This window comes from Eriocheir sinensis, chromosome 2, assembly GCF_024679095.1.
Source record: "Eriocheir sinensis breed Jianghai 21 chromosome 2, ASM2467909v1, whole genome shotgun sequence".
Classification (NCBI taxonomy): Eukaryota; Metazoa; Arthropoda; class Malacostraca; order Decapoda; family Varunidae; genus Eriocheir; species Eriocheir sinensis.
The window spans coordinates 15,530,460-15,557,723 of NC_066510.1; the positions used below are offsets into that span (position 1 = coordinate 15,530,460).

The 27,264-nt window shown below is 43.5% G+C and overlaps 1 protein-coding gene across 12 annotated transcripts in view; it reads left to right on the plus strand.

Moving 5' to 3' along the window:
- LOC126999964 (uncharacterized) overlaps positions 1-24,563 on the plus strand; it is a 96,752-nt gene extending 72,189 nt beyond the window's left edge. For 2 of the 12 annotated variants that reach the window (XM_050863320.1, XM_050863251.1), the window contains exons 6-24: positions 3,033-3,270; positions 5,215-5,380; positions 8,359-8,563; positions 10,276-10,498; positions 11,249-11,391; positions 11,639-11,742; positions 12,322-12,498; positions 12,905-12,993; positions 13,239-13,485; positions 14,636-14,724; positions 14,944-15,115; positions 15,843-16,013; positions 17,122-17,178; positions 17,757-17,885; positions 18,044-18,520; positions 20,586-20,889; positions 22,270-22,459; positions 22,836-23,071; positions 23,435-24,563. In XM_050863320.1, coding sequence (XP_050719277.1) covers positions 3,033-3,270; positions 5,215-5,380; positions 8,359-8,563; positions 10,276-10,498; positions 11,249-11,391; positions 11,639-11,742; positions 12,322-12,498; positions 12,905-12,993; positions 13,239-13,485; positions 14,636-14,724; positions 14,944-15,115; positions 15,843-16,013; positions 17,122-17,178; positions 17,757-17,885; positions 18,044-18,520; positions 20,586-20,889; positions 22,270-22,459; positions 22,836-23,071; positions 23,435-23,589 — 3,572 coding nt within the window. In that variant the 3' untranslated portion in view covers positions 23,590-24,563. Of the gene's footprint in view, positions 1-3,032; positions 3,271-5,214; positions 5,381-8,358; positions 8,564-10,275; positions 10,499-11,248; positions 11,392-11,638; positions 11,743-12,321; positions 12,499-12,904; positions 12,994-13,238; positions 13,486-14,635; positions 14,725-14,943; positions 15,116-15,842; positions 16,014-17,121; positions 17,179-17,756; positions 17,886-18,043; positions 19,947-20,018; positions 20,367-20,496; positions 20,890-22,269; positions 22,460-22,835; positions 23,072-23,434 lie in introns of those variants that run through there. The other 10 variants (XM_050863272.1, XM_050863282.1, XM_050863262.1 and 7 more) reach the window with 10 other exon arrangements.
- Positions 24,564-27,264: the final 2,701 nt, after the last annotated feature.

Below are 27,264 nucleotides of genomic sequence, written 5' to 3' on the forward strand. Positions count from 1 at the left end.
CACTTGAGGACTAGCCTATAGATGGAGTTTCAGAGGCAAAATACAAGTTAACCCATACATGCACGCCATTATTTTCTGAGGTAACTGAAGGAAAGAAAATAAGAACTAGTAAAAGAATAAAGATTAAGCTAAACCAAGATATGCTGAAGTGTCAGGTTAGGGAAGACTATATATAGGCTAGGTTAGGTTTGAGATAGGCTAGGCTAGGTTAGGTTAGAGATAGGCTAGGCTAGGTTAGGTTAGAAATAGGCTAGGATAGGATAAGTTAGAGATAGGATAGGCTAGGTTAGGTTAGGGAAAGCTAGGTTAGGTTAGAGATAGGCTAGGTAAGGTTAGGTTAGAAATAGGCTAGGTTAGGTTAGAGATAGGCTAGGCTAAGATAGGTTAGAGATAGGCTAGGCTAGGTTAGGTTAGAGATAGGCTAGGCTAGGTTAGGTTAGAAATAGGCTAGGATAGGATAAGTTAGAGATAGGATAGGCTAGGTTAGGTTAGGGAAAGCTAGGTTAGGTTAGAGATAGGCTAGGCTAGGTTAGGTTAGAGATAGGCTAGGCTAGGTTAGGTTAGAGATAGGCTAGGTATGGTTAAGTTAGAGATAGGCTAGGCTAGGTTAGATTAGAGATAGGCTAGGTTAGGTTAGGTTAGAGATAGGATAGGTTAGATTAGGTTAGAAATAGGCTAGGTAAGGTTAGTTTGAGATTGGCTAGGCTAGGTTAGGTTAGAGATAGGTATGGTTAAGTTAGAGATAGGCTAGGCTAGGTTAGATTAGAGATAGGCTTGGCTAAGATAGAATAGAGATAGGATAGGTTAGGTTAGAAATAGGCCAGGTAAGGTTAGTTTGAGATAGGCTAGGCTAGGTTAGGTTAGAGATAGGTTAGGTATGGTTAAGTTAGAGATAGGCTAGGCTAGGTTAGATTAGAGATAGACTAGGCTAAGTTAGAATAGAGATAGGATAGGTTAGGTTAGGTTAGAAATAGGCTAGGTAAGGTTAGTTTGAGATAGGCTAGGCTAGGTTAGGTTAGAGATAGGTTAGGTATGGTTAAGTTAGAGATAGGCTAGGCTAGGTTAGATTAGAGATAGGCTAGGCTAAGTTAGAATAGAGATAGGATAGGTTAGGTTAGGTTAGAAATAGGCTAGGTAAGGTTAGTTTGAGATAGGCTAGGCTAAGTTAGAATAGAGATAGGATAGGTTAGGTTAGAAATAGGCTAGGTAAGGTTAGTTTGAGATAGACTAGGCTAGGTTAGAATAGAGATAGGATAGGTTAGGTTAAGTTAGAAATAAGCTAGGTAAGGTTAGTTTGAGATAGGCAAAGCTAGGTTAGAATAGAGATAGGATAGGTTAGGTTAGGTTAGAAATAGGCTAAGTAATGTTAAGTTAGAGGTAGACTAGGCTAGGTTAGAATAGAGATAGGATAGGTTAGGTTAGGTTAGAAATAGGCTAGGTAAGGCTAGTTTGAGATAGGCTAGGTTAGGTTAGAATAGAGATAGGATAGGTTAGGTTAGGTTAGAAATAGGCTAGGTAATGTTAAGTTAGAGACAGGCTAGGCTAGGTTAGGTTAGGCCAGATTAAGTTTGGCCCCATTTAATAATCTATATTCATTTACCTCTCTTCTGGGTCGCCAATTCTCGTCTTATGACCCTAAATTCCTCCTATCCTACGCGGGAACGGTGGTGCGTGTTAATGATGATGATGATGACGATGATGGGTGTGATGATTGTCCCTCCCTCCCTCTCCCTCCTTCCTGCCATTCCTCGCTCTCCCTCTCCCATTCCCTCCCTTCATCCCTCTCTTTCTCTCTTTCACTCCCTCCTTCAGTCCATTCTCGATCCCTTTCCGTGTAATTGTGATGATTATGGATAATTTTTCTTCCCCTCCTTCTTCTCCTCTTCTTCCTCCTCCTCCTCCTCCTCCTCCTCCTCAATTACATATCTTCCTTCTCCTTCCCTTCACTTATTTTCCCCCTCCTTTATCTTCCCTCTCTTGCTCTTTATTCATCCTCCTTTTCCATTATTTATCTTATTCCTTCTTTTCCCTCCATTCATCCTCATTCCCCTTTCCCTTTTTATTTCTTGCTTCTCTCTTTCCTCTTCCTCCTTCTCCCTCTGTTATTCATCTTCTTTCTCCTTTCTCTCCATTCCTCCTCCTCCTCCTCCTCCTTTATTCATTGCTTCTCTACCCTATCAATTACTTGTCTTTTTTCTCCTTCTTCTACATTCCTTCTTTTCTTTCTCTTTCATTCCCTTTATTTCTCCTCCTTCATCCTCTTCCAGTCCTTTTTTTTCCTCCTCTTTCCTTCCTTCTTTGCTCTTTTTCTTTTTTTCATTTTCCTTCATTCTCCTTCCTTTCCTCCTTCCCTCATTTTTCCTCCTCCACCTCCATCTCCTCCTTCGTTCTTTCTCTCCGTCCTTCCTTTCGTTCATCGTTTTTCCCTTCATTCCATCTTTTCTTCCTCTTTTCTCCTCCTCCTCCTCCTCTTCATTTCCTTTTCTTCATCCTCCTTTCCTTTTATCTCTCCTCCCTCCCTTCATCGTTCCTCTTCCTCCTCCTCTTCAATTTCTTCTTTTCTTCGTCCTTTCCCTTCATCCCTCTTCCTCCTTCTCTTCAGTTTCTTCTCTTCTTCGTCCTTTCCCTTCATTCCTCCTCCTTCCCTTCATTCTTTTTCCTCCTTCTTCAATTTCTTCTCTTCTTTTTCCTTTCCCTTCATTCTCCACCTCCTCCTTCCCTTCATTCATTTTCCTCCTTCTCTTCAATTTCTTCTCTTCTTCTTCCTTTCCCTTCATTCCTCCTCCATCCCTTCATTCCTGTTCCTCCTTCTCTTCAATTTCTTCTCTTCTTCATCCTTTCCCTTCATCCCTCTTCCTCCTTCTCTCCAATTTCTTCTCTTCTTCATCCTTTTCCTTCATTCCTCCTCCTTCCCTTCATTCCTTTTCCTCCTTCTCTTCAATTTCTTCTCTTCTTCATCCTTTCCCTTCATTCCTCCACCTCCTCCTCCTCCTCCTTCACCTCCTAACCACCGCCTTCTTCCACCTCCACAGAGACCATATCTTTGAAGCAGCTGAGCCTTGGTGATCGAACTCCGGTCCTGCGAAGTGTGCGGGCGTGGGACGTGACAGCCACCACCGACCCCTCCTGCCCACGCCGCCCCCACTGCCCCACGCGCCCACCCCCCGGCCTGGCCCACGCCCCCACCCACACTTTAGCGCTCGTCTGTGACCTCGCCCTCGACTCTGACTCGTTCTCCGCGGTTCTGGCGGCGAGAATAGGCGGGAAAGGGTGAGTTTTTATTGTTGTTGTTGTTGTTGGTTGTGGTTGTGGTGGTGGTGGAGGTGGTGTTCATGTTCTTGTTCTTTTTTTCTTCTTCTTTTTCTTCTTCTTCTTCTTCTTCGTCTTGGGTGGGTAAGTGGTCGGTGTGTGTGTGTGTGTGTGTGTGTGTGTGTGTGTGTGTGTGTAAGGGTTTTGGTATGTGTACGCGAGGTCGTGTGTGTATTAGGCAAACTCATTAGCATGCCATCTAACACACACACACACACACACACACGCACAGTCATTATGTAGTCAGCGAAAGGTGTTTGAGTATAGACTCGCACGTGACCTCTTATGTGTGTGTGTGTGTGTGTGTGTGTGTGTGTGTGTGTTAGAAGACATGTTAATTTGTTTGCGTTACTACTACTACTACTACTACAAGAAAATAGCAACGCACTCTAATGAAGCCAGACAAAAATTTCTTTTATAAACTTTTTGATGCAGTTATTAAGGAACTACAATTTGACTTTCCACGCGCCTTTCCTTAAGCTCTGCGCTGAAGAAAACGTGTCCTGAAAATTATGTTAGTATTATTTTTTGTCCTTTTTTGTACTCTCTCTCTCTCTCTCTCTCTCTCTCTCTCTCTCTCTCTCTCTCTCTCTCTCTCTCCGACCGTCACGCACCGAGATTACCGAGTTTCCAGCCTTACTGTGTTATGTAAATTTCGAGAGAGAGAGAGAGAGAGAGATCTACCTCCCCACAGCTTTAGCAACCTCACTCTTCTTTTTTTCTCCTCTACCTCTCCTCCTCCTCCTCCTTCCTTTTACCTCCTATCTCTCCTTTTTCCTTTTATTCACTGTCTTCCCCCTCCTTTCCTCCTCCTCCTGGTCTTACTTCTCTTTGGTTCTTTCCCTCCACTCCCTCTCTTTCCTTTCCCTTCCATTTCTCTTCTCTTTTACTCCATTTCCTCTTTCTCCTTCATTCCCTTTCCATTTTTTATATTTCCTCCCTCCTTCCTTCCTTCTCTCCATTTATCTGCATTCCATCACTCTCCATTCTTCCATACACCCTTCTTCTACATCTCTTTCCTTTTATTTGTCCATCTTTTCTAGTTTTTCCCTTTCTTTGGTGTCTTTGTTTTCCATCTCTCTCAACTCTTCCACAAACCATCCATCCGCATCTTGCTCTTTTGGTTTCACATCAAAGGAAACACTTGAAAGGCATAAAGCACTCTAAGCACTGCTCCCGTAAAAAGAAGGGAGTTTAAGGGGCCGAAAGAGACGGCGAAGTGCTTCGTTCCAATGTTCTGTTCCTCTTTGCTAACGTATTCTCTCTCTCTCTCTCTCTCTCTCTCTCTCTCTCTCTCTCTCTCTCTCTCTCTCTCTCTGATGGTGCACAGCATGGGTGTGGGCGTGGAGAGGCTGGCGGTGCTGGGGCGTTTGGGTTCCTTTCCTTTCCTTCATCCTTCTTTCCATCCCTCCATCCCCATCTTACTCTAATGTTCAAATGATCGTATTACTTCTCTCTGGGCATGTGCAGGATGGGCATGGAGCTCGACATGGGCGTGGAGAGGCTGGCGGGGTATGGGGCGTTGGTGTTCCTTTTCTTTCCTTCATCCTTCTTTCCATCCCTCCATCCTCATCTTGTTCTAATGTTCTAATGATCAAGTTGTCTCTATCTGGGCGTGTGTAGCATGGGCGTGGAGCTAAACATGGGCGTGGAGAAGCTGCCTGGAGTTGGGGCGTTGAGGTTCTTTGCTTTTCCTTGATTTTCCTCTCCATCCCTCCATCCCCATCTTACTCTAATCTTCTAATGATCGTATTACTTATCTCTGGGCATGTGCAAGATGGGCGTGGAGAAGCTGCCTGGAGTTGGGGCGTTGAGGTTCCTTGCTTTTCCTTGATTTTCCTCTCCATCCCTCCATCCCCATGTTGCTCTAATGTTCTAATAATCCTATATCTCTCTGGTGAAAAGTAGGATGGGGGTGGAACTGGACGTGGGTGTGGAGAAGCTGGCGGTGCTGGGGCGAGTGGTGGTGACGGCGACCCTGGATATGGAGGCGCCCTTCCCGCACGTGGCCCGCCTCTCGCTCTCCTTCACCGAGAAGCCCCAAGTGTGGTTCAGCGTCAGGGTCCTCAAGGTATGTATGTGTGTGTGTGTGTGTGTGTGTGCGTGTGTGTGTGTGTGTGTGTGTGTGTGTGTTTTAGGGGGGAGGTAAAAGGGGTGGGGGTACGGGGGTGTTGGCGGGAGATGTGTGTGTGTGTGTGTGTGTGTGTGTGTGTGTGTGTGTGTGTGTGTGTGTGTGTGTGTGTGTGTTAAAAACGAATGAGTGAATGAGTGAGGTCGTTTTCTTTGTTATTTTTTTGTTTTGTCTTTTTACCTTTCTTTTCTTCGTTCCTTCCTCTCCTTCTCAATTCCTTCTCTTTTTCCTTTAATCCTTTCCTCTTTCCTATCTTTCTGCCCTTCTGAACTCCTTCCCTCTCTGTCCTTCCTGTCTTTCTTCTTCCCTGCCTTCCTTCCTTATTTCCTTTCCTCCCTCCTTCCAATCCTCTCTCCTTGATTAGTTCTTCCCTTCCCTCCTTCCTTCCCTGTTTCTGAAATTAACCCTTCTTCCCTTCCCTTCTTCCGCCCTTCCTTCCTTCCTTATTTCCTATCTTCCTGCCCTTCCATCTTTTTTTTTTGTCTTTTTCCTTCCTTCATTCATTCATTACTTATTGCATCGCTTTCTTCTTACTTTTTAACATCTTTGCTTCCTTATAAAGTCATTTTTAATCCTTTCCTCCTCTTTCCCTATCTCTCTATCTATCTATTTATCACATTTGTTTTCCCTTCCTTTATGATCCTCCACCTCATATCCCTTCAGTAAGCTTCTTATTTTCTTTATATTTTCCTTATTCTTTCATCTTTCGCTAATGGCCAGATCTTTTTTTTTTCATCTTCATTATGCAGCGGCTTTTGTTTTGCACTCTTTCTCGTTTGTGTGTTTTTCTTCTTTCTTTTTCTTTATTCTTTTTTCCTCCTCTTTGGATCTTCGTGTCCTCTGTCAAGTTAATGTTTTCACTCCGTAGGGTTTAATGGTTCTGAGTCTGCCTTTGTGTGTGTGTGTGTGTGTGTGTGTGTGTGTGTGTGTGTGTGTGTGTGTGTGTGTGTGTGTGTGTGTGTTTGGTCTCGTCCCGTTTTTCTTTTATGTGTGTTTGTGTTTCGTTTTCTTGATCTCTTTCTCCTCTGTGTTTACGTGTTTACCTTTGTCTGTTATATGTGTGTGTGTGTGTGTGTGTGTGTGTGTGTGTGTGTGTGTGTTCTTATTGCATAGTTTTTTTTTCCTTTCCTCTCTCCTTTACTTTTTCTATCCTGTCTCCAAGGTTTATTCATCTCTATCTTTATCTGTCTATCTACTGTGTATTTTATTTATTATTCTTTACACCTCTATTTTCGACTTCTCTATGTTCTTTTTCTACTGATATATTGTTGTTTCTACTTCTGCATCTTATTTCTCCTCTTCCTCCTTCCATTTTTCTACTCTTTCTCTCATTTTTCTCTCCCCCTCTCATTTTTCTTCTCTTTCTCTTATTTTTCTCTTTTTTTCTCCTCTACATGTATTATTTGGGTCTACTTACTTTTCTTCTCTTTCCTTCCTTCCTTCCTTCCTTCCTTCCTCTATTTCGTGTTTTCATTCCCGTTTTATTTTCTCGTCCCTCGTACAGTTAGTTCTTTTATCCTCTTTTTATTATTTTCCCTTCTTCCTCCTCTTCTTCGCTCTCCAGTTCTACTCTGCTTTATCGCCCTGATCTCTCTCTCTCTCTCTCTCTCTCTCTCTCTCTCTCTCTCTCTCTCTCTCTCTCTCTCTCTCTCTCTCTCTCTCTCTGACTGTTATTGCGTTTGAAGAGAGAGAGAGAGAGAGAGAATTACAAATTATTGGGCCAAAGTGGTGATCCCATTTCCTCTGAGGACATGTTTACGAGAGAGAGAGAGAGAGAGAGAGAGAGAGAGAGAGAGAGAGAGAGAGAGAGAGAAAATATATATGTGTTGCATTGCAGAGGCAGCTTCGTGCGTGCCCTGCTCAGTTTAAAACCCAACACTGCAGTATTATAGTAAATGCTTCCTCTTCTTTCTCCTTCTCTTCCTCCACCTCCTCCTCCTTTTCTTCTTTTTCCATCCAGTCCTAAACTTTATCCACATTCTCTTCCTACTTCTCCTTTTATTCCTCGTTCTTCTTGCTCTCTTCCTCCACTTCCTCCTCCTTTTCTTCTTTTTCCATCCAGTCCTAAACTTTATCCACATTTTCTTCCTACTTCTCCTTTTATTCCTCGTTCTTCTTGCTCTCTTCCTCCACTTCCTCCTTCTCCCCCTCCTCCTCTTCCTCCTTTTCTTCTTTTTTTCATCCTCCTCCTAGACTTTATCCACATTCTCTTCCTACTTCTCCTTTTAATCCTTGTTCTTGTTCTCGTCATTTTCGTCTTCCTTCTCCCCTTATTTCATCTTTTCCTTGTTTTCGTTCTTATCATTTTCCTGGTCCTCCTCTTTTCCTTTGTATTTCTCCTCTTTTTGTTCTCTATTTTATTATGTTTAAGGTACTTAGAACTAAACACTTACACACTCAAAACGTTTTATGTGTGTTGTTTATGTAATTCTGCCTAATCTCTCTCTCTCTCTCTCTCTCTCTCTCTCTCTCTCTCTCTCTCTCTCTCTCTCTCTCTCTCTCTCTCTCTCTCTCTCTTTTATTACATTTTACGAGTATGTGCTTAAGACAAACTCTAACAATAACTCGGTCCGTTTTATTTGCAGTGTTTACGTAATTCTGCGCATTTCTTTCGCTCTCTCTATCTACCTATCTATCTATCTATCTAACTATCTCTCTCTCTCTCTCTCTCTCTCTCTCTCTCTCTCTCTCTCTCTCTCTCTCTCTCTCTCTCTCTCTCTCTCTCTCTCTCTCTCTCTCTCTCTCTCTCTCTCTCTCTCTCTCTCTCTCTCAAACTGAAATTGCTGTCGTACTTAACTAACTGACTCTCCTTCCTACCATTTTTTCTTTCCTTCTTTCGCCCTCTTAACTGAAAATACGCCCTATACCTACCTAACTAAAACTCTCATTCCTTTCGTCTCCGTCATGTCCACCCTCAGGCCGTTCAGATGATGGAGCTCCCCGTGCTGAAGACGTGGTTGCACTCCCTAGTGATGGACGCCCTCTCCACGGCCTGGGTCGATCCTGGCCAGCTGGAGATCAACATTCACACCAGCGAGATCATTGTTCCGGAGACGCGCGCAGGGGACACGCTCGCCCAGGGGGTCCTCACGGTCATCCTCTGGACCCTCAAAGGAACCTCAGGTGTGTGTGTGTGTGTGTGTGTGTGTGTGTGTGTGTGTGTGTGTGTTTACCTGGTTGTGGTATATAAGGTTTGAGTTACATGGGTTTGGTCCTGTCTTCATATCTATATTTGTCTATATTTCTTAAATTGCCGTATATTTATGGCCTCCATCACTTCTTTTAATTCATTCTAAGTATTTATATTTCTATGGGGATAACTACTTTTTTTGGGGGGTGTTCGTTATGATATCTTTCCATTCGCAGTTTTTTTTTTTTTCCCCTAAACTCTCCGACTTCAATGGTGTGTGTGTGTGTGTCGGCCAGTCTTATCATTATGTACAGGTTACTTATGTTCCCAGCTTTTTGACGGTGTGTTCGTGGCTGTAATTCAACATGCACCTATATATAGCGTGCATTCAGAACACCTGTGGACCAAGGAATCTTAAACGTATGTACTGTACACTCCACAGAATCCTTGGTGTGGACGCAGTGACTCAGCCAAGGTCACGCGATGCACGGAGCTTCTGAAGTCAGTCTGGGAAAAAAAGACTAAGATTATTATGATTATCTTCTCTTTTTTTCGTTTTTATGAGTTACTGGCCCACGTTATTCCGCTTCACACGCAGGGCTGGACGAGGGAGGACAAAAGTTGGGGTCTACATGAAAAGTTTACGTTAGTTTTTCATAATGTAGCCTAAATATTAGGGTCCAGACCTTGGCCTATATCACAGAGTAAGTTAGCTGTGACCTATATTAGTTCCTCAGGCAGGGCACAAGCTGGGGCTACATGAAAGGTTTACGTTAGTTTTCCATATTTTAGCCTATGTCACAGTGTATATATAGTGTACTGTGGCCTATATTAGTTCCTCAGGCAGGGCTGGACGAGGACTAAAGGGTGAAATTGGAGCATACGCTTTTTATCCACCTGGCCTCGGTGCTAATCTCTGTCGCATTAGCCTTTGACCCTATGGCGTGAGGGAACCCATTACCCCGGGACACAAGGCCAGTGTGACTTCCGCTTTACCACAGTTTACCCTTCACTAGGTTTCCGTAGGCACCCATTTATTGACCAGCCAGAAAGGGAGGATGAACAGCGCTGGCGGGTTACCTGCACGCCGACTGCCCATGGCCGGGATACGAACCTATAGGCCATGGATTCGTAGCTAGGCGACAATCTGGGGTGCACACGAGAGGTCCAGTTTTACTTATTTTTATTTGTATTCGATGTATAGCTCCTCGCGTTATACCACAGCTGGAAGACAAAATAGAGGTGGTGGGAGACACGTGAATATCTTCCTTTTACTTTCAGGACAGTACTGCATTAGATCCATTGATATGAAATGGAAGGGTTTTTTTTCTCTCTTTTTGCTGCATCCTTCATATTCTTCCTTGCAAGACTAGTGTTTCCTGTGTTTCGTTTCATCCTTCCACCATTCTTCGAAGAGCTGTTTGGTTCCTCTATTACGTCACTCCTGCTACTCCTCACAGGGCTGGATGAGGATAAGTAACTGTTAATGATGTATTTTTCCTTTGTAATATGCCAGGTCGCCCCTGTTATCTTCCTTGCAGGTCTAAATGAGGACAATTGAGGGGTGATGTAGGTATAGGCTATCCATACATTTTTCCTCTGTGTGTCAGGTTATCCTCATTACTTTTCCTCTCTGTGTCAGGTCAACCCTAATACTTTATCCTCTGTGTCAAGTCCCTCCTCATATCTCTTACCCTCCTCTTAGGTCTGGACGAGGACAAGTGGGTGGTGGTGCACGTGGACGGGCAGCAGCACGTGACGCCCACCATCGCCTCGCAGCGGTGGCAGGAGGCGTGCAGCTTCCTGGTGAGCTCCGCGCCGGGGAACCACAACCTGGTGCTCAAGGTGAAGACCAAGCGGCTCATCACCACCACGCTCACCCAGTTCGACCTCCCGCTCAGTCAGTATGGCCTTGAGAATTGTAAAGTGTGAGTACTGACAACCCTTAGATACTAACACGTCTTCAGTGTCATGCTAAGTTCTCTGTTCTTCAGGTTCTATTGTTAACCTCTAACTCTAATTCTTCTCTGACTAATTTATCTTTTCTTCATCTGACTACCCTTACTAATACTTCTTGTCTGCAGTGGTGTTGTGTTGATTTTTCTGTGCTCTTATTGCTAATTCTGAACTCTTATCTAACTTTTCTAGCACTTCTGGTGTGAGACCTGACAACCCTCACTAATATCTCTCCCTCTTATCTCTATGGAAACTTTATTCCTTTAACTTATATCACAACTTAACCGTGCATGACATAATACCCTCTGATTCAGGGCTTTAGGTAATATTATTTTCATTTACACAAATAGCAGCCATACCCAGTGGGGATCTGCTAAAGGTCCACTTTCTGAGAAAGTCAATAAGAAAAATTGGGACAAAAGTCCCAGTTTTTCATTTTGCCAGCAAGGAAATTCACAATCCTGACCCCTAGCTGATTTGGCTCACTTCCCTTGCCACATTTAGTGGAAAAAGACCCCCCTTTTAAAGTTCCGGGTATGCCTCTTAATAGGGTAAGTTAGCATAATTTCTATACACTAGCTAGCTAACTCCTCTGATTTTAAGGACAAAACTATTTTTCCTTTTTCAGGTAATTAAGTTTTGATGCTTTATGAATAAATCTCCTTACCAGTTATGGCACAAATCACTAGTTTTTTTGTTTATAATTTTTTCACTGATTTCAGGGCAGAGACAGTGCTGCAGAAGAAGGGGGGGAAGGTAATAGGGGCCAGCATCCCTCCCATCCACCTAAGGCTCCAGTACACCCCTCTCACCCCCATCACCCTGGAGGCGCCCCTGCCCTGCCCCCTTACGGAGAACCAAGAAGGTATGCACTATGGACTATTACTATGCACCTACTAACGCACCTTTTAGTATAGTTCTCTTTGTCGTCATATGTGACATTGCTCTTAAATTTACCTTAACTTCTCTGCTTGTATCACTGGAAAATGGGACAGTGTTTTTCACTTTCCAGGAAAGTAGAAAAAGTGATTTAGGCAGTCGGTTTACTAAGGTGATAATATACTATTCTTCTTTGCCCCACACACCTCACGCATGGCCGCCACTACCCGCAGGTGCTGGCGTCCTCTACATCATGGTTCACGGTGCTGACAACATCACCACCACCTCGGAACAATCCCCAAGCCCCTACTGCCTAATCTTCAATAACCGCAAGAAGGTAAATTTCACGTCTTTTCTCTACTGGTGAGGAGACATGGAGGTATGGGGGTGCTCTCTTTGAATTTTACTAATTTAATTTTCATAGCCATTTCTAAGTCCACAACTCTGCCTAATACCCAGTCCATACAAGTGTTGAAAGGTGATGGATCAAAAACACAACTCTACCTTGTTTAGTATGTAGAGGATAACATATATTACGTCATATATAAATCATGTATTGTAAAAGACAACCACTGGAGCAGTATGAGAGAAAAGTTATTATTGAAGTAATGTTCGATATAATGAAGGACTTACTGAATCCTACAGATATAATGCACTAGGCAAAAGTTGGACAGTAGGGGTTTCAAAATAGGTAAAGTTCCACAACAGAGCAGGTAGGCTTCCCATGTTACCATCGATGGGATTATCAATTATATCAGAATTTACTCCTGATGATAATAGTTCTTGATTAACAACATATTACCATTACTGTGACTTACTGAATGCCAATTTATAGTTAATGCCCTTGACTATGCTGTAACACTTCGTGAATCCCGGCCCTGATATTAACAACACCCTCTCGTACTACTCTCCCCAGGTGAAGACGACACATTACGTGAGCGAGTGTGGCAGCCCGCGATGGGAGTGTGGGGTGGAGGTGCTTGTGAGGGAGGTCTGCGCCGTCACCCTCGCTGTGGCTGTTCTCTCCCTCCCTCGCACTGCCCCCCTCCAAGACACTGAGCTGCTGGGTCTGGCCACACTTTCCCTCACAACAGTAAGTTACATAGTCACCCTGATGTAGTAATGTATCTTGTTGGGGGAAAAGTCCAATGAAGTTTTATCCATGTAGTGACAAGGGCTCGATTTTTTATTTGATAAGGTGTGAATTTAAACATCTGATCTACTGAGAATAGCACGCGAAAGTATAGAGTTCTGTCTGTCTCCTGCCATTCACTCATTATTAAAAAATGGCACACCACTCTCCCACATATTTTTCTACTCCATCCATCCACCTCATCCTTGATCTACCCCTGCCATTCATTCTCTTTGTCAATCTCCCATCATCTCAAGCTCATCTCATCCTTGGCCCATCTCTCTCTTCTTCACCCTTCAGTACTCTCTTTGCTGGTCTTCCATTATCAAGAAATTGCCTCAAACTCTAATAATTATCTCTTCCTCAGGTCAAGCTGCCCATGGTACGCCGCCCTCTGCCCCTCACCCGCAGCCTCCCCACCCCTGGGACTGCACCCACCACCTCCACTCCCACTGGGTGAGTACAGGTGGCTGCGTCATTTGTCTTTTGCCCTATGATAAGTCTCCTAAATAATATCATGGTTCTATATTAGACTTTATATAATGATGCTGATACTTTCAATAATGATGCAGAAACACAACTAATTTATCTAAAATGATAAAGAGATGCAACTGATGTAGCTAATGTTTGGTCTGGTTGGCTTTCATCTTCAGCTCTTTGGTATTCTCAGTTCCCTTTCATCTTTTTCTCTCCCCTTTCAGGACAGTGACGGTGACAGTGATATTCCGTTCAGTCCCGTCCGTGGCCGGCTGCAATATTTCCTCAGGTCCTGATTCTACTTTGGAGCGTACCAGTCAAGCAGTCTTTGGGACAGCAGCGTCTGGTCAGCCACCTCCTACGTTGGGCACCCCAAGCGGGTCCCTAAGACGATCCTCCCTCACAGGCCTTGGGGATGAGGAGGACATGATGGGCAAGAAGAGACCCAATGCCCCATGGTACTCCCAGGCGGTGAGTAAAAGTGCTCCTCTGTGGCTGTTCTTGTAGTGCGGCGACTAAGCCCGATGGGTGAGCCTCCCATAACTCACTCTGCGAGTGGGGTACCTCTTTGGCCGACTGGTTAAGGAGTGGCTCTCCCATCTTGCTGGTCGCGGGTTCGATCCCTGGCGCCGGCATGACCTTTCCTTGTCTGGACTAATTTCATATAAATAATAATAATAATAAATGGTTTATTCATTTGTAGGCAGCCATAAGGCTGAAAATACACAAAATTACCATAGAATGAATTTCATGTGGTGAGTAATGGGGGAAGTGGGGAAGGGTGATGTGTGTGTGTGTGTGTGTGTGTGTGTGTGTGTGTGTGTGGAGGGGTCATGTGATCATGGAGGTGTTAATGACCCTCACAAGTGTCGGTATCGCACTAAGCCGATATCTGTCCGTGCGAGTTTTGACTGGGATGAGAATATTGTGGTGTCTTGTGGGTGTAGTGGGGGGAGGGAGGGCGGGTAGGAGTAGGTCTCTATGACGGGGGTTGTGGAGGAGGGACTTGCCGAATTTGGTTAGGTTTGTCTGGTATCGGTCCTGTAGGGTGGGCATATTCAGCTGGGTGAGTGCATCCTCGTAGTTAGTGTAAGAATTGCCCAGAATCTGTCTGCATGCACGCCTTTGCACTCTCTCTAATTGGCATTGCTGGGTCTTGTTGATGGAGGAAGCCCAAGCAGGAGAGGCGTAGAGGTGTCTGGGAAGGATGAAGGTGGTGTACAGGTCCTTGAGCGACCTTTGGGGGGCTCCCAGTGCTTTCATGCGCCTCAGCATGAAAAGTTTGTAGGAAGCCGCCCTGATGATGGTGGTGACGTGTTTGCCCCAGCTCAGCTTGCTGTCCAGGGTGACTCCAACCACCTGCAGCTGGTGAGGGCCAACCTCCAGACCTGGCGGTGGGATGGCAGTGGTGGAGGTGTGGAAATGCATGTGATTGGCTCTAACTGTAGTATGTGTATCTATGTTACTGCTTCTTCTAGTTGTGGAGGTTCTGGTAAAATATGTTTGACCTCTGAGCTATCATGGCTTTCAAACATGTCTCGTGCTTTTCAAACTGTTTTTATTAGTGATTGGTCATCTATTATCTGTTATGGGAATCATCATGTCATATCCTCCTCCCCAGAGTCGCCGTTGGGGCACCCAGGCCGGGACACAGGACATTGGGGACATCTTGGCCTCTGGACTCGGCCTAATGGAGCTCACCATCATTAGGTTCGTCTTCATGGGGCTCAGTGACAGACCTCATGGCTCTATCAATCTATCTATCAATCACTCACTCAGTCCATCAATATAGAAACTTATAAAAGCTCACATGAATTTTAAGTTAGTTGAATATCTCCTTCATGTCAATCCTCTAAAAGAATTTAAGTATCAATGTCACTTTAAACCTTGTAGCACGGACATGACTTACACCTATGCATCACCTGGCAGGGCACGGGACTTGGTAGCAAAGGACCTCAACGGCTACAGTGACCCCTACTGCGTGGTGAAGGTCAACGGCGAGGTCAAGTACAGGACTCGGGTCAAGAAGAAGACCCTCAACCCTGAATGGGAGGAGACACTCATGACTCACCTGCCCAAACACCCTGACCACCTGTCAATCGTGAGTCATGTCCGGGAAGACTTGTTGTATGGTTGTGGGCAAATATATCGTTTCACCTCATTAAACTCATTGAGACAGTACTCTCAGACACTGCTGCCTCTCACATCAACTATTTCCAAAGGCAAAAAAGGAGATGAATTGGGTTCTAAAGTGTAGTTTCACATTCATGGTGTAGAGGAATGGTCAACCTATTATCAAGGTCATAAAGCTACCCCTGGAAATGCCTACAGCTCCTACGAAAGCTTTGGCAAATGTGTGTGTGTGGGCAGTGAAATGTCAAGGAATATGACCCTCAGTACCATAGCCTTTTCCCCCACAAACACCTCAATTTTACACCCCTTCCTCTATCAGGGTCATAAAACTACCCCTGGAAATGCCTACAGCTCCTACGAAAGCCTTGGCAAATGTGTGTGCTTAAGTGGCGAAATGTTAACCTGGTAGCAGCGACGGGCCAAATTTGTGGCTTTACCGTGTAGCAACGACGGGCCAAATTTGTGCCATGATATAAACCCCCCAAAATAGATGATACATAATCTGATCATAAATGCTTTGATATATATTATGAAATGGTTTGTGTGAGGGGTGATTTTTTCTCATTTTTCTTGCTTGGAGGGACCATTAAGAAACATGATCCCCGCTGCTACCAGGTTAAGGAATATGACCCTCAGTACCATAGCCTCTTCCCCCACAGACACCTCACTTTAACACCCCTTCCTTTTACTTTCAGACCTTGTGGGACCACGATGCCTTCGGAAGGGACTTTTTGGGTTCTGTGTCCCTGGGAGAAGAGGAGGTGCGCGGAATGTCCGTCAGCGATGCCCCCGTGTGGTGCCTCCTGGAGGGGACAAAGTCTGGCTACCTGGAAGTGAGGATCAAGGTCATCTCGGACGATTATGAGGTGAGATGAGCCTCCTTGGTGTGTGTGTGTGTGTGTGTGTGTTTGTGTGTGTGTGTGTGTGTGTGTGTGTGTGTTTATTCACCCACACACAAATATGCGTGTTATGCACCTATACAGGTGCCCTGTGCATTATTCATACTGATCCAGATCCAGATTGTATCTTGCTGGACAGAAAGAGAGAGAGAGATCAAAGATATTCGCTATATGTACTTTCATTGTTGTATAAAAAGAAGAAGTTTGTCAAGATTTAGGTATGTATTCCAAATCTCCTCCACATGCATGCTGCCTCTGTATCAGCACTGGAAGATTCCCTTAAAAGTCATGTTTATGTAGCACTGTATATATAGGAATATCATCTAGCAGGACAGCTATGTGACTCTTGGAAAGAATTACAGTTTCTTTCATAATGAATAAGTGCGTACGAAGATGAGTACACGAGCACCATGACATGCACTTTTTCTTGTATGATAATTTGCTTTTTGTTGATTCGCAAAGTGGCATGAATTTATGCATTTAGCATATTTGTATTTATCACTCAAAGAAATACTATTATATCAATGATGAGGGACGTCATTATGAGGGATGCCATTGGATGTTGTTCCCTGTTCTGCCTGCTGGTGTCCCGTACCTCTCCCATCAGCTGTTACCTCTCCATTGCACTCTGTAACTGTTCCATTAGGTGTGCCACATCCCTTGACTGCACACGTCCTGTTCATGCTCTTAAATGTGAAGCAAGTGAATGTTAAATTAGCCTGATGGACGTTGCTAAAACATGGAACTAGAATCTCATTTATGAGCAAGATGCCTTGAATGAGTGAGTAGTGTTGGGGCAAAATTAAATGAAGCTTTGAACTCTTTGTAATCATTGGATAAAAGTTCAGGCAGAATCTTAGGTAAGTGTTTGTTAGAGAAGATGTCATAGTATTTGTAGGTGATAGCAACCTCTGGGAGCTTCACCAAACACAGGTGGCAATTTTGTAGTGTTTTTTTCCCCATTTAAATAGTAGCAATGGTCTTATGGCACAAGATAATATACTGCAAACATTTTTCATTTTATTGAAAGAGGACATTTTTTGTTTATACTGTATATCCTTTTATTTCTTTCTAGATCCTATTTGATGAATTCAGCCCTGAAGGGTTTATCTTGTCAGGTGCTGCAGCCCAGGTAAATGCTTGGAACATAGTGACAGCGGGCTTACCACACACCCACCCTTCCCTTGCTTCCACTTTTGTTGCTCTCCTCTTTGGTCCCTGGAAGTAGATGAGAGAAAATAAACATGATGGGCATTGCCAAGGCTTTTAACAAGTTGCAGTCAAGCTGTAAACCTAGAAGCAGTGCATCTGTAGACTTTCCCATCCATCCGATTAACAGTCTGAGTCTGTTCCATAGCTATTCTCTGTAAACTGACCTCATAGATGAAAAGTATAATACTTACACAACTAGCTTATTTAGTGTGTGTGTGTGTGTGTGTGTGTGTGTGTGTGTGTGTGTGTGTGTGGACATGCACACGTTCAGTAGCAGCAGCAGGAAGAGCAGCAGTAAGTTGTTTTACTTTGAAGCATCTTTTTAAAGCATCTTTTTTTTTCTTCCGGTACACATTTGGCTTCATATATTGCTTGCTTCCTAATATTCTTCAGCATTAGTATATTTTACATGTGTGTGTGCATGTGTGTGTGTGTGTGTGTGTGTGTGTGTGTGTGTGTGTGTGTATGGTTTCTCTCATGGGTGCCCTGTGTCCCCAGCACCAGATTAAGGCAGTTGATGAGTCGTCAACAACAGCCACAGCAAGCACTGAGGGGCGACTGGCTATGGAGGGAGCCGAGGAGGACATTGAGAACTCGTCTGTAGTGTTTCAGGACTCTCTAGAGGAGGTGTGTACTGGGACTGCTTGCTGGGAGGGTTGATCTTCTTGGGACAGACACCCACAAGACAAAGACTCAGCCTTAAGAGGATAATAGAGTAACTTGTGTTTAGTGCCATAAGAGAGGAAAAGTGACAAAATGGAATGTAAGTGTTCTTATCTCCCCAGCCGGACAGCCCAGCCCCTTCATCTGCTGTCTCGGAAAACAAGAGTGTGGAGCCGCCTGCCCTGCCTAATGGACGGAGGGCCAGTGAGTCAGCCATCCTGGACAGCCCAAGGGAGGAGACAGTCAACCACTCCAGCCACAGCGGGACCATGAGCGCCTCAGCGACACCCGCCTCCTCCAGCCCCATCCACCACCCGGGCCGGACGAGACGGACAGGGACGGGGGCCAAGATCATTGCCAGTGCTCTGTCCATGGCTCGCGCTCGCTCCCATGAGGCCTCCCCCGCCCACAGCCCCAAGAAACCCAACCCCATCCCAAAGATTAGTCTGACGGAGCACCACAGCGAAGATGACTATGGTGGTGGCAGCAGCAGCAGCCCGGAGCACCACCACCAGCAGCACCAGCAGCACAGCCACTCTCAGCCCCATCACAAGTCAAAGAAGAGCTCTGACGGGGGTCTGAGGGCGATGCGGGAGAAGGTAGGCTGCTGGCCCTGGCAACAGCACAACCGCAGACCCTCCTTCTAGACCTGTTCCTGGCAGTCACCTCGCATGTTGCACCCCACTCTCCCTCCCTCCTCATGCTTCTCCTCTCCCCCTTGATTGTTAGTGCATCTTGTGACTTCTGTCTTTCCCAAAGTTTCTGGAGATATCATATCTGCATGATGAATGAGTGTCTGCATCTGATCACAGATTTTGCTGTGTGCCGATGTAGCATCTTTTGGTATGTTGGAATTTGAGTGCAGTGCAGAGTTTTTGTGCATCCTTAATGTAAACTTGTGTGTTGTTATTGATTGTTGGTTTTACTCAGTGATGAGCAGTGAAGTACAGAGACATGTCTCAGTGAAATATTATTATTATTGGTTATTATCCTTTTAACTGTTATCATTATCATTATTACAGTCATATATGCAGCCACAGAGACAGTGGTTCAGATGAAAAGCCCGGCTTGAAGATTCAAAATTAAAGACAACCAACAACCACCATGTAGCAAATGTTCTTAATCTTCCTGTGTCATAATCCTTGTTAATGTTGCTCTCCACAGTATCATCGTAATATTACCGTACCTGAAACATGTCTCTTTATGCCACAGTACATTGTAGAATGTGAAGTAAAGTGATGTAGCTCCTACAATACAAAAGGTTGAGGTTAGGGACTATGTAGGATCCCACTCAACTATTGGTGCCTAGAACACTCGACAAAGTGGTCACATGGCCTTGCCTCTGAAGGAAATGGATCACCAATCATGATTATTTTTGTATTTAGTAGTAGATGTAGTAGTAGCAGCAACAGTATTTATTGATTTAGTATTATTTATTTAGTAACTTTTTATTATTTATTTTTGGGCATTGAGGAGTGTCAGTCTCATCACCCACCAGAAACATGTTGCAATCACCTGTGTGCCAGTCTCTTGTCACAGGAGGTTGGCAACAATAATTATGTGATGATGCTGATATGATGGCCATTTCTTGTGTGACATAGCTGCAGTGTTATTGTTACTTTGTATTTACATTTTAACTTCCTGTAATGCTGTGCTGTGATTAGTAGCTGTGTGTATAGATGTGTATATGTAAATATTAATGAACTAATAGTTGTATAATTTTCATAGACATCCAAAACAGTTTTTCATAGTTTTTGATGGAAATTTTCAAAACATTTTCTCCGAAGTGGAAGAGTAAATTTTAACTTTTCAGTAGAAATAACCTTGTGCGTGAGTCTTCCCACGTGAGTCTGAAGCACACTCTTGCATGACAGTTTGCTGGGCTGTGACTCGCCAGAACAAGTAGTAAGTTTTTGCTGCCATGAGTAATGTGAATGTGTACTCAAGGATGTCTTCCTCTCCTCTGCTCTCCTTCCTCCTCTACCTCAACCTTCTCCTTTACCATCTCCTCCTCCTCCTTCTCCTTCTCCTCCTCCTATGCTTCACATCTCTTTTTTTGTGCCATGTTATCCTCTTTTTTCTCTCTTCCTCCTTTAGTGGGCCTCCATCTGTCTACCCTAATTTACTATTGCTACTCATCTCTGCAGGTTTGGTTTCCTTCGTTCCTCCGTCCCTTCTACAAAATTATTTCCTTTCCAACATAAGGTAATTATTTCTGACCTTTCCTAGCGTGCCAATGACTTAATTGATTGACTTGATTACATAATTGGTTAAGTGATGTGTGTGTATCCAGTCCCCAATCGCCCTTTGTTTTTCCCCCTCCTCTTTGCTTCTTCTTATATTGTCATCGTACTTCATTCATTGATCTTCATATTGTGTTCTGCCAAGTTCTTTTCTTTGACTCTTTTGCTCTTCCTCCCTCCTTCTCCTCCTCCTCCTCCTCCTCCTCCTCATCCCTTTATTCCTTCTCCTCTTCCTTGTCTTCCTTCCTCCTTCATTCCTCCTGCTCCTCTTCATTTTTTATTCCTCCTCATTTTTTTTCCACCTGCTCCTCCTTCTCCTCCTCTTCCTTTAGTCCTCCTACTTTTCCTCCTCCTCCCACCACCTGTCTACCCCCAAGAGTGCCACAGGCTCACCCCCCCTGCCCCCATCCCCGCCCCTCAGGTCCGACGTGGTTTGGCTCACCCCCTCAGACGCTTTCGCTCTGAGGCTAACGTGAGGGAAGAGCAACAACGCCAGCAAGAGGAGGAGGAGGAGGAGGAGGAGTTGGAAGGCAGCGGCCACGACCTCCGGGGCAGCATGCATCACTCCAGCCACCACTCCCGCCTTCAGCTCTCCCTCAGTGTTGGAGTGCCTGTGAGAGTGGGAGTGGGTGGAGGGGAGAGTGATGCGTCGGAGTTACTTGGAGGGGATGCGCCTCTGAGCCACGCCAAGTCCCAGCCCAACCTGCTCCTTGAGGCTGCCAGACGTAAGGTTCAAGGAAGGCGCCAGCATCTGTAGTGGGTTGTTTCTCCTGAAGGTGGAGTGTCCTCAGCCTCTCTCTGTGCTGCTGTGCCTCCTCCATCCACTTGCTCACCACTCACCCACCAGTCAGCCAGTCAGTCAGTCAGCACTACTACCACTCTTCTTCTCCTTCATCCCCTCCTACAGGAAATGGTTGCAGACTTGTGTGATCACGTACGGCTGAACCCGAGTCACCTTCACCACCACCACCTCCACCTCTGCCTGCATACTTTGTAGCTTCATCTTTTTTACCTTTTGTTTTGTATTGTAATCGTAATATGATTTTTTTTGTTGGTAATTTTTGCATTTGGTTAATTGTAATTTGTTTCAATGAGTTTTTTCCTGTGTTATTTTTCAGTTTCTTCATTATCATTATCATTATTATTATTATTATTATCATTATTATTATTATTATTATTTTTAATATTATTATTATTATTATTATTATTATTATTATTATTATTATTATTATCATTATTATTACCTTGATTATAAGCATGGAATGTTTGCTGCTATGAGTTCTTCATGCTCACTGTTTTATCTTAAATTATTAAACTGAAGAAGATATGATATTTTGAGGAAACTCATTAATCTTATTTTTTATATATATTTGCATGGAGGTGATGATGCTTGGTTCTCATTCTTCCTTCATGGCCACCAAAAGATGCATCAGAGGGCTCAGATGTGCATGAAAGACTGCCTGTGAATGGAGTAAGAGAGAGAGAGAGAGAGAGAGAGAGAGAGAGAGAGAGAGAGAGAGAGAGAGAGAGAGAGAGAAATTTAGATAGATTGACATGGATAATCAGACTACACAGCCCCTATTGTCTAGCCGAGGTGGTCTGTTCTTCAACCTAAGTAAAATGACATCAAATCACTGGCCACCATTTCTACTGTAGCAATTATTAAGATGAAGTTTGTTTTTAAATGAGAGAGAAAGAGCGAGAGAGACTTTGCTAGCTGGGTTGCATGTTGCTGTTGGTGATATGAATAGAATGCCTTCATAAGGGATGGAATGAGAATTAACCTTTTTGCTTTTTCTTTGTATTAATGATTTCACTGCACAAGTATAATTTCCTCCATCTATAATCTTTATTTTGAGTTATTTTCTTTCTCCTTAATGTAAGATAGTATTGCTCACATAAGGTTTTAAAGTTTCTTTATGAAATATTTCAAATTAAGGTTTCTTTAAGGCATTACATTAAGTACATTAAGTTTAGTTATTTTAGGCAGATTGATTTTTAGTACTCACACACCCACCTACACACACACACACACACACACACACACACACACACACACACACACACATCAACTTACCCTCATTCCATCTCATGTAACCACACAGTTTCGTCATCTACGAAAGCACTGAGCAGCAGCAACAACATGAACAACAATAATAACAACAACAACAGCAGCGGCAGCAGTATACCCCAACGGGCCGAGGTGTTTGTCAATGTTCACGGCGTAGCAAGGCGTGTCCAGGGTCTCCACATCCCACGCTCGGGCCTGCAACTCTTCCTTAGGGTCCGCATCAGGTGAGGGTTTCAGAGAAATTCATATGAAGTTTAAAGCAAAAGTTGACACTCATCTATTAACTCATTAGGTATTGTTATGAGTTCAGAAATTGTCTCCCCAATTCAACTCATAATGCAAGTGGAACATATATACTTTTTTTACCCACCTTTCATTTCCATCATTTTTTTATCCTCTCCTTTTCTTATGCCATTATCTTCCCCATCTCCTCCTTTTCCCATCTTCTTCTTCCATCTCTTTGCTTTGATTTGTTTAATTTTGACATTTTCCTACGTGTAAAGTTATCATATTTATACGTATAACAAATTACCAAGGATAACTCATGAAAGTATATACAAGAGACAGCGTATTCCAATGAAGCTCCTCGCCCTTCCACAGTGATGAGAAGGGTGGTGGAAGCCTCAGCAGTAGCAGCAGCAGCAGCAGTGGAAATCGGAGCACCAAGACAGTGGGGCGGTCCCGCTTGGTGCCGGCCTGCCCCTCACCCTCCTTTGACTGTGACTGGCAGGTCGAGAATGAGGTCAGCCGTCGCGCCACCCTGGTACTGGAGGTCAGGTCAGGGTCCCGCCAACTCCTGAACTCTGCTAATGTTGCCCTCGGGGACCTCTTCACAGGTAAGGATCAGGTTAAAGAGTTAAAGCTTTGTGTGAGGAGCTACACTTCCAAATAAGCTTCTATAACCCATCTCATTCTTTCCCTGGATGTATTTATGTAATCGTAGTATACAGGGCCTGAGTTACAATTGTGTAGTCCTGCCTCCATATCTATATTTGTTCAATTTTTCCTTAAATTGTCACACACTCTTTGCCTCCACTACTTCTAATTCATTCCAAGTTATTTCTATTTCTATGGGGAACATTATATATTTTTTTGTATCATTAAGCTGTATTCCCTTTCTCATTTCTTCTTGTGACCTTATATCTTCCTTTCTTCACATCACTTTTTAATAATACATCTTTGTTATCTGATTCCTGCAGAGCCTGGCACGGAGGGTAGTGTGGAGCGCTGGATCAACCTGCAGGGGGGCGCCACACTGCTGCTCCGCGCCTGCCATGGAGGAGACGCGCCCCCCACCTCACGAAGGCGCTCCCTCTTCCGCTCCTGGTCCCTGCATCGTCTGGGCAAGATCTGAGGGGCAGCGGCAGCTCTCCACACACTTCACCATGTTGCCTAAGAGGAGAGAAGAAAGATGGAGAGGAGATGAAGAAATTGAAAGTAGGGTGAGAAAAAGCTAGGGTTCTGAGCATAATGTAAAAAGTCACTATTTATTTAACAGAGTGTAGAAGAGAAAGAGAAGTTGGAGAGGTGGGCATCAGTATAGTAGCCCAGAGGAATAGAAATAAAAGGAATGAAGAGGGAAGCTGCAGTGACAAACCCAAAATAAGACAATATGCAGTTTGAGGCTATAAGAAGGAGGATCCAAGGTTGTTTAGCCCCTATAAAGGAGGACCGAAAAATAAAGTTACATGCAGTCAAGGTTTTCATGAGGACTAAAGAAGATAATGTACTGTATACGTTTTCAAAATTGGAGAGATCCATCTTTTTAACTATTTTGACTCGAAGATAAATTAGACATTAGATTAGGCTGAAGAAGGGGCTACAAAAAGAGTGTTCAATAATGATGACAAGGTAGTGAAGCCAAATACAATAATGTACTCACAACTACAATGAACATGTGACAATACTGAACCAAGACTGTGACAATGGCCATGATACTTAAATACAAAGCTCATCTTTTTATTCCTCACATGATTAATTACATGACAATAGGTGTATAAGCTCAATAGTGTGTTATTAGTATCTAGCTAATAAATACTACTTCACCTGGAGGAGTAGGAGGAGGAGACCATGAAACCAGTCAGTCAAGAAATCCATATATGGTCTGTCAGACCTAGCAAAACCCTCCTCATACATTCCCACCAAAGTTTTTACTCCATTTTTATCCATTTAATGCCAGTATTGGTGATCTAGTCATTTATTCTTAGGGTTTTGAATACCACGATAGATAATAAGCTTAATTTCACGTTGTGCCGAGTCCGCTTGCATGTGACCTTACTCCCACATATCATCTGTGCACAATAATAAATGTTTCTCGGTTCCTCGTGAGTCTGCCGTGTTAATTTGTCCTTCTCCTCTCATGCTCGGAGTGATATGCTCCGTGAAAGTGTGATGGTTATTAAGGCCCATGAATGATTAAACAGACTCATTTGGCATTTGGTTAGTGATTTATTCCTCTTAATTTTTATCCACACAACTTTGCCATAAAGAAATTAAATAAAGGAGGGATAAAGTTAAGTAAAAGGAAGGATGAGGACGATATAAAATGAGGACATAAAAGAAACTGTAAAAGAATTAAGGCAAATAGGAGGATAATATAATTATAAGGGAAACAAGACTCCAGTAAGTTATTTTCAGGAGAAACTATTGAAACTATTACACATTATTAAGGTGAAAATGGGTAAGGGGTTCTTAAGGTTATGATATCGCTCAGCCCCTTAACCACTTCCATCCGGTGATCAGAGGTGGGTGCGGTACTGAAAAATCAGTAGTGCGGTTGCGGTAGTGCGGTACTTTTTCCGGAGTAGTGCGGTTGCGGTAGTGCGATACTTTTTCCGGAGTAGTGCGGTTGCGATAGTGCGGCCCCTTTTTTTTCTTTCCCAGTGCGGTACGCGGTGTGCGGTACTGCGGTAGCGGTAGTAAAAAAAAAAAAATACTTCAGTGCCTATCCTGGCTATCCAAGCAGAGGAAACATGCTTAAAATAGTACAATTGCCTTAATTTACAATAGATAGGGCAGAAAAGGACAGGGAGAGGGAGGGAAAGAAATCTGTGTGGGACATTTCATTTTTTTATTTATTTTGTGGTCAATACTGCAACTTTCCGAGGGAGGAGGGAGGGGACAAGGAAAGGGGAAGAGGAGAGATCAGTGTCATGTGAGAGAGGAGGAAGTGGGGGGTGGGAAGGAAAGAAGGAAGGAAGGAAGGGTGGTGCGACCTTAAATAACAGCTGCAGTAGCCAGGGAGGAAAGGTAGGGAGGATATGGGGGAGTGAAGGGGAAGGGGAGGAAAGGGAGGAATTTTCCGGCTTTTGAGCGAAAACGAAAGAATACTAATATAGGAAAGTCATGACGGAAACAGTGTGAAACATTATTCAAACTGTCAAGACAAAACACATCAACTGGTAATAGCGAGATGTCGACCGTGGAAAAGCTCCAAGCACTGGCACCTCAGACCTCAGCGAAGCAACCACGTGGAAATTTGAATCGAGGAGATAATAATAATAATAATAATAATAATAATAATAATAATAATAATAATAATAATGATTATTATTATTATTATTATTATTATTATTATTATTATTATTATTATTATTATTATTATAATCAAACAATACTGATCTTGGCTACATTGAAAAGACAGAGAGAGAGAGAGAGAGAGAGAGAGAGAGAGAGAGAGAGAGAGAGAGAGAGAGAGAGAGAGAGAGAGAGAAGTTACAATGATGTTAAAAAAACAGATATGTTATGCATCAAAGAAAACTTTGTACGGGACATGAGCGGCGATCATGTTAATAAAGTCACACAGGGCAAATTTATTGTACAGTCATCGTCAGAGGCAGTCATTGCGCGCCGCACTGGGTGAGTGACGAACAAATTTACTCAGAGTTATTCACGTTTGGTATTGAGGATATGTTATCAAGTTATCAGACATGTCTGGTGATGATTCAGCAACTAATAAAAACTACGTAAAACCGAGTGAGAGTACCGTCATTTAATATGCACCATCGAGAGGTAACACCAACATATTTAAGGTGGGTTTGAATTTTTTTTTCACTTTGCTAAACCACTTTTTGCATGTTTTTTTCATTATCTTATAATGCTTAGGATTTTTTAAGCTCATAAAAAAAAAAAAAAAATCGGCCGGCACCACGGACGGGTCCGGGGTTGAAATGGCCAGCACCGCGCGGGTTAAAGAAGACTCGCAGTGTAGTAGTTTAGTCTGTCTATTTAGTATTTAATTTTGAACAATAACTGAAAAGTCAGAATGATTGAATCACTGATTCAGATGACTGATATCGATTGACTGATTGAGTCCGATTCACTGTAAAAAAAAAAATATAAAAATTCTGTGAGCATGCCGCGCTGCAAATGTCGTCTTCGATAGTTTTCAAAGTACCGCAAAAAAGTACCACAGGATTTTTAGTGCGGTCCGCGGTTGTGCGGTATTTTCAGAAATTTGCAGTAGTGCGGTTCTTTTTTTGTGATGCGGTACTACCGCACTTGCCCACCTCTACCGGTGATGTACCTATACGTCATACTATAATTAGCCTACCATAAAGGAAAACAGGCTCGTAGCTGTTTCCTGGGGTCTGTCATCTTTAGAGAATTGTTGCAAATAAGTTAATATATGTATGCTGGAGCCTGGGAGACAGAGCTAAGGGAGGTGATCGCGAGTGTCATGATGTGCGGTTAATTCATGACGCGGTGCAGAGGGGAGATAAGACTATCTATATCTATCTATCAAGCTGGAATAGTAGGTTACATATATACAGAAGAGAGAGAGAGAGAGAGAGAGAGAGAGAGAGAGAGAGAGAGAGAGAGAGAATGCTATAGTGCTCGTAGTTGTTTTTATTTTTTTGTTTTTTTCCTTAAATACATCGGTACCTCAGTTCACTTGTCTGAATACCCTCTCGTAGAAGTTGTTCAGATTGTCATAAACTGTTTCGCGATTCTAGTGAGAGTTTTACACGACTTATGCGCCATGAATGGGAAAATCACCCATGAAAACCCGGTTATATATAATCTTCTC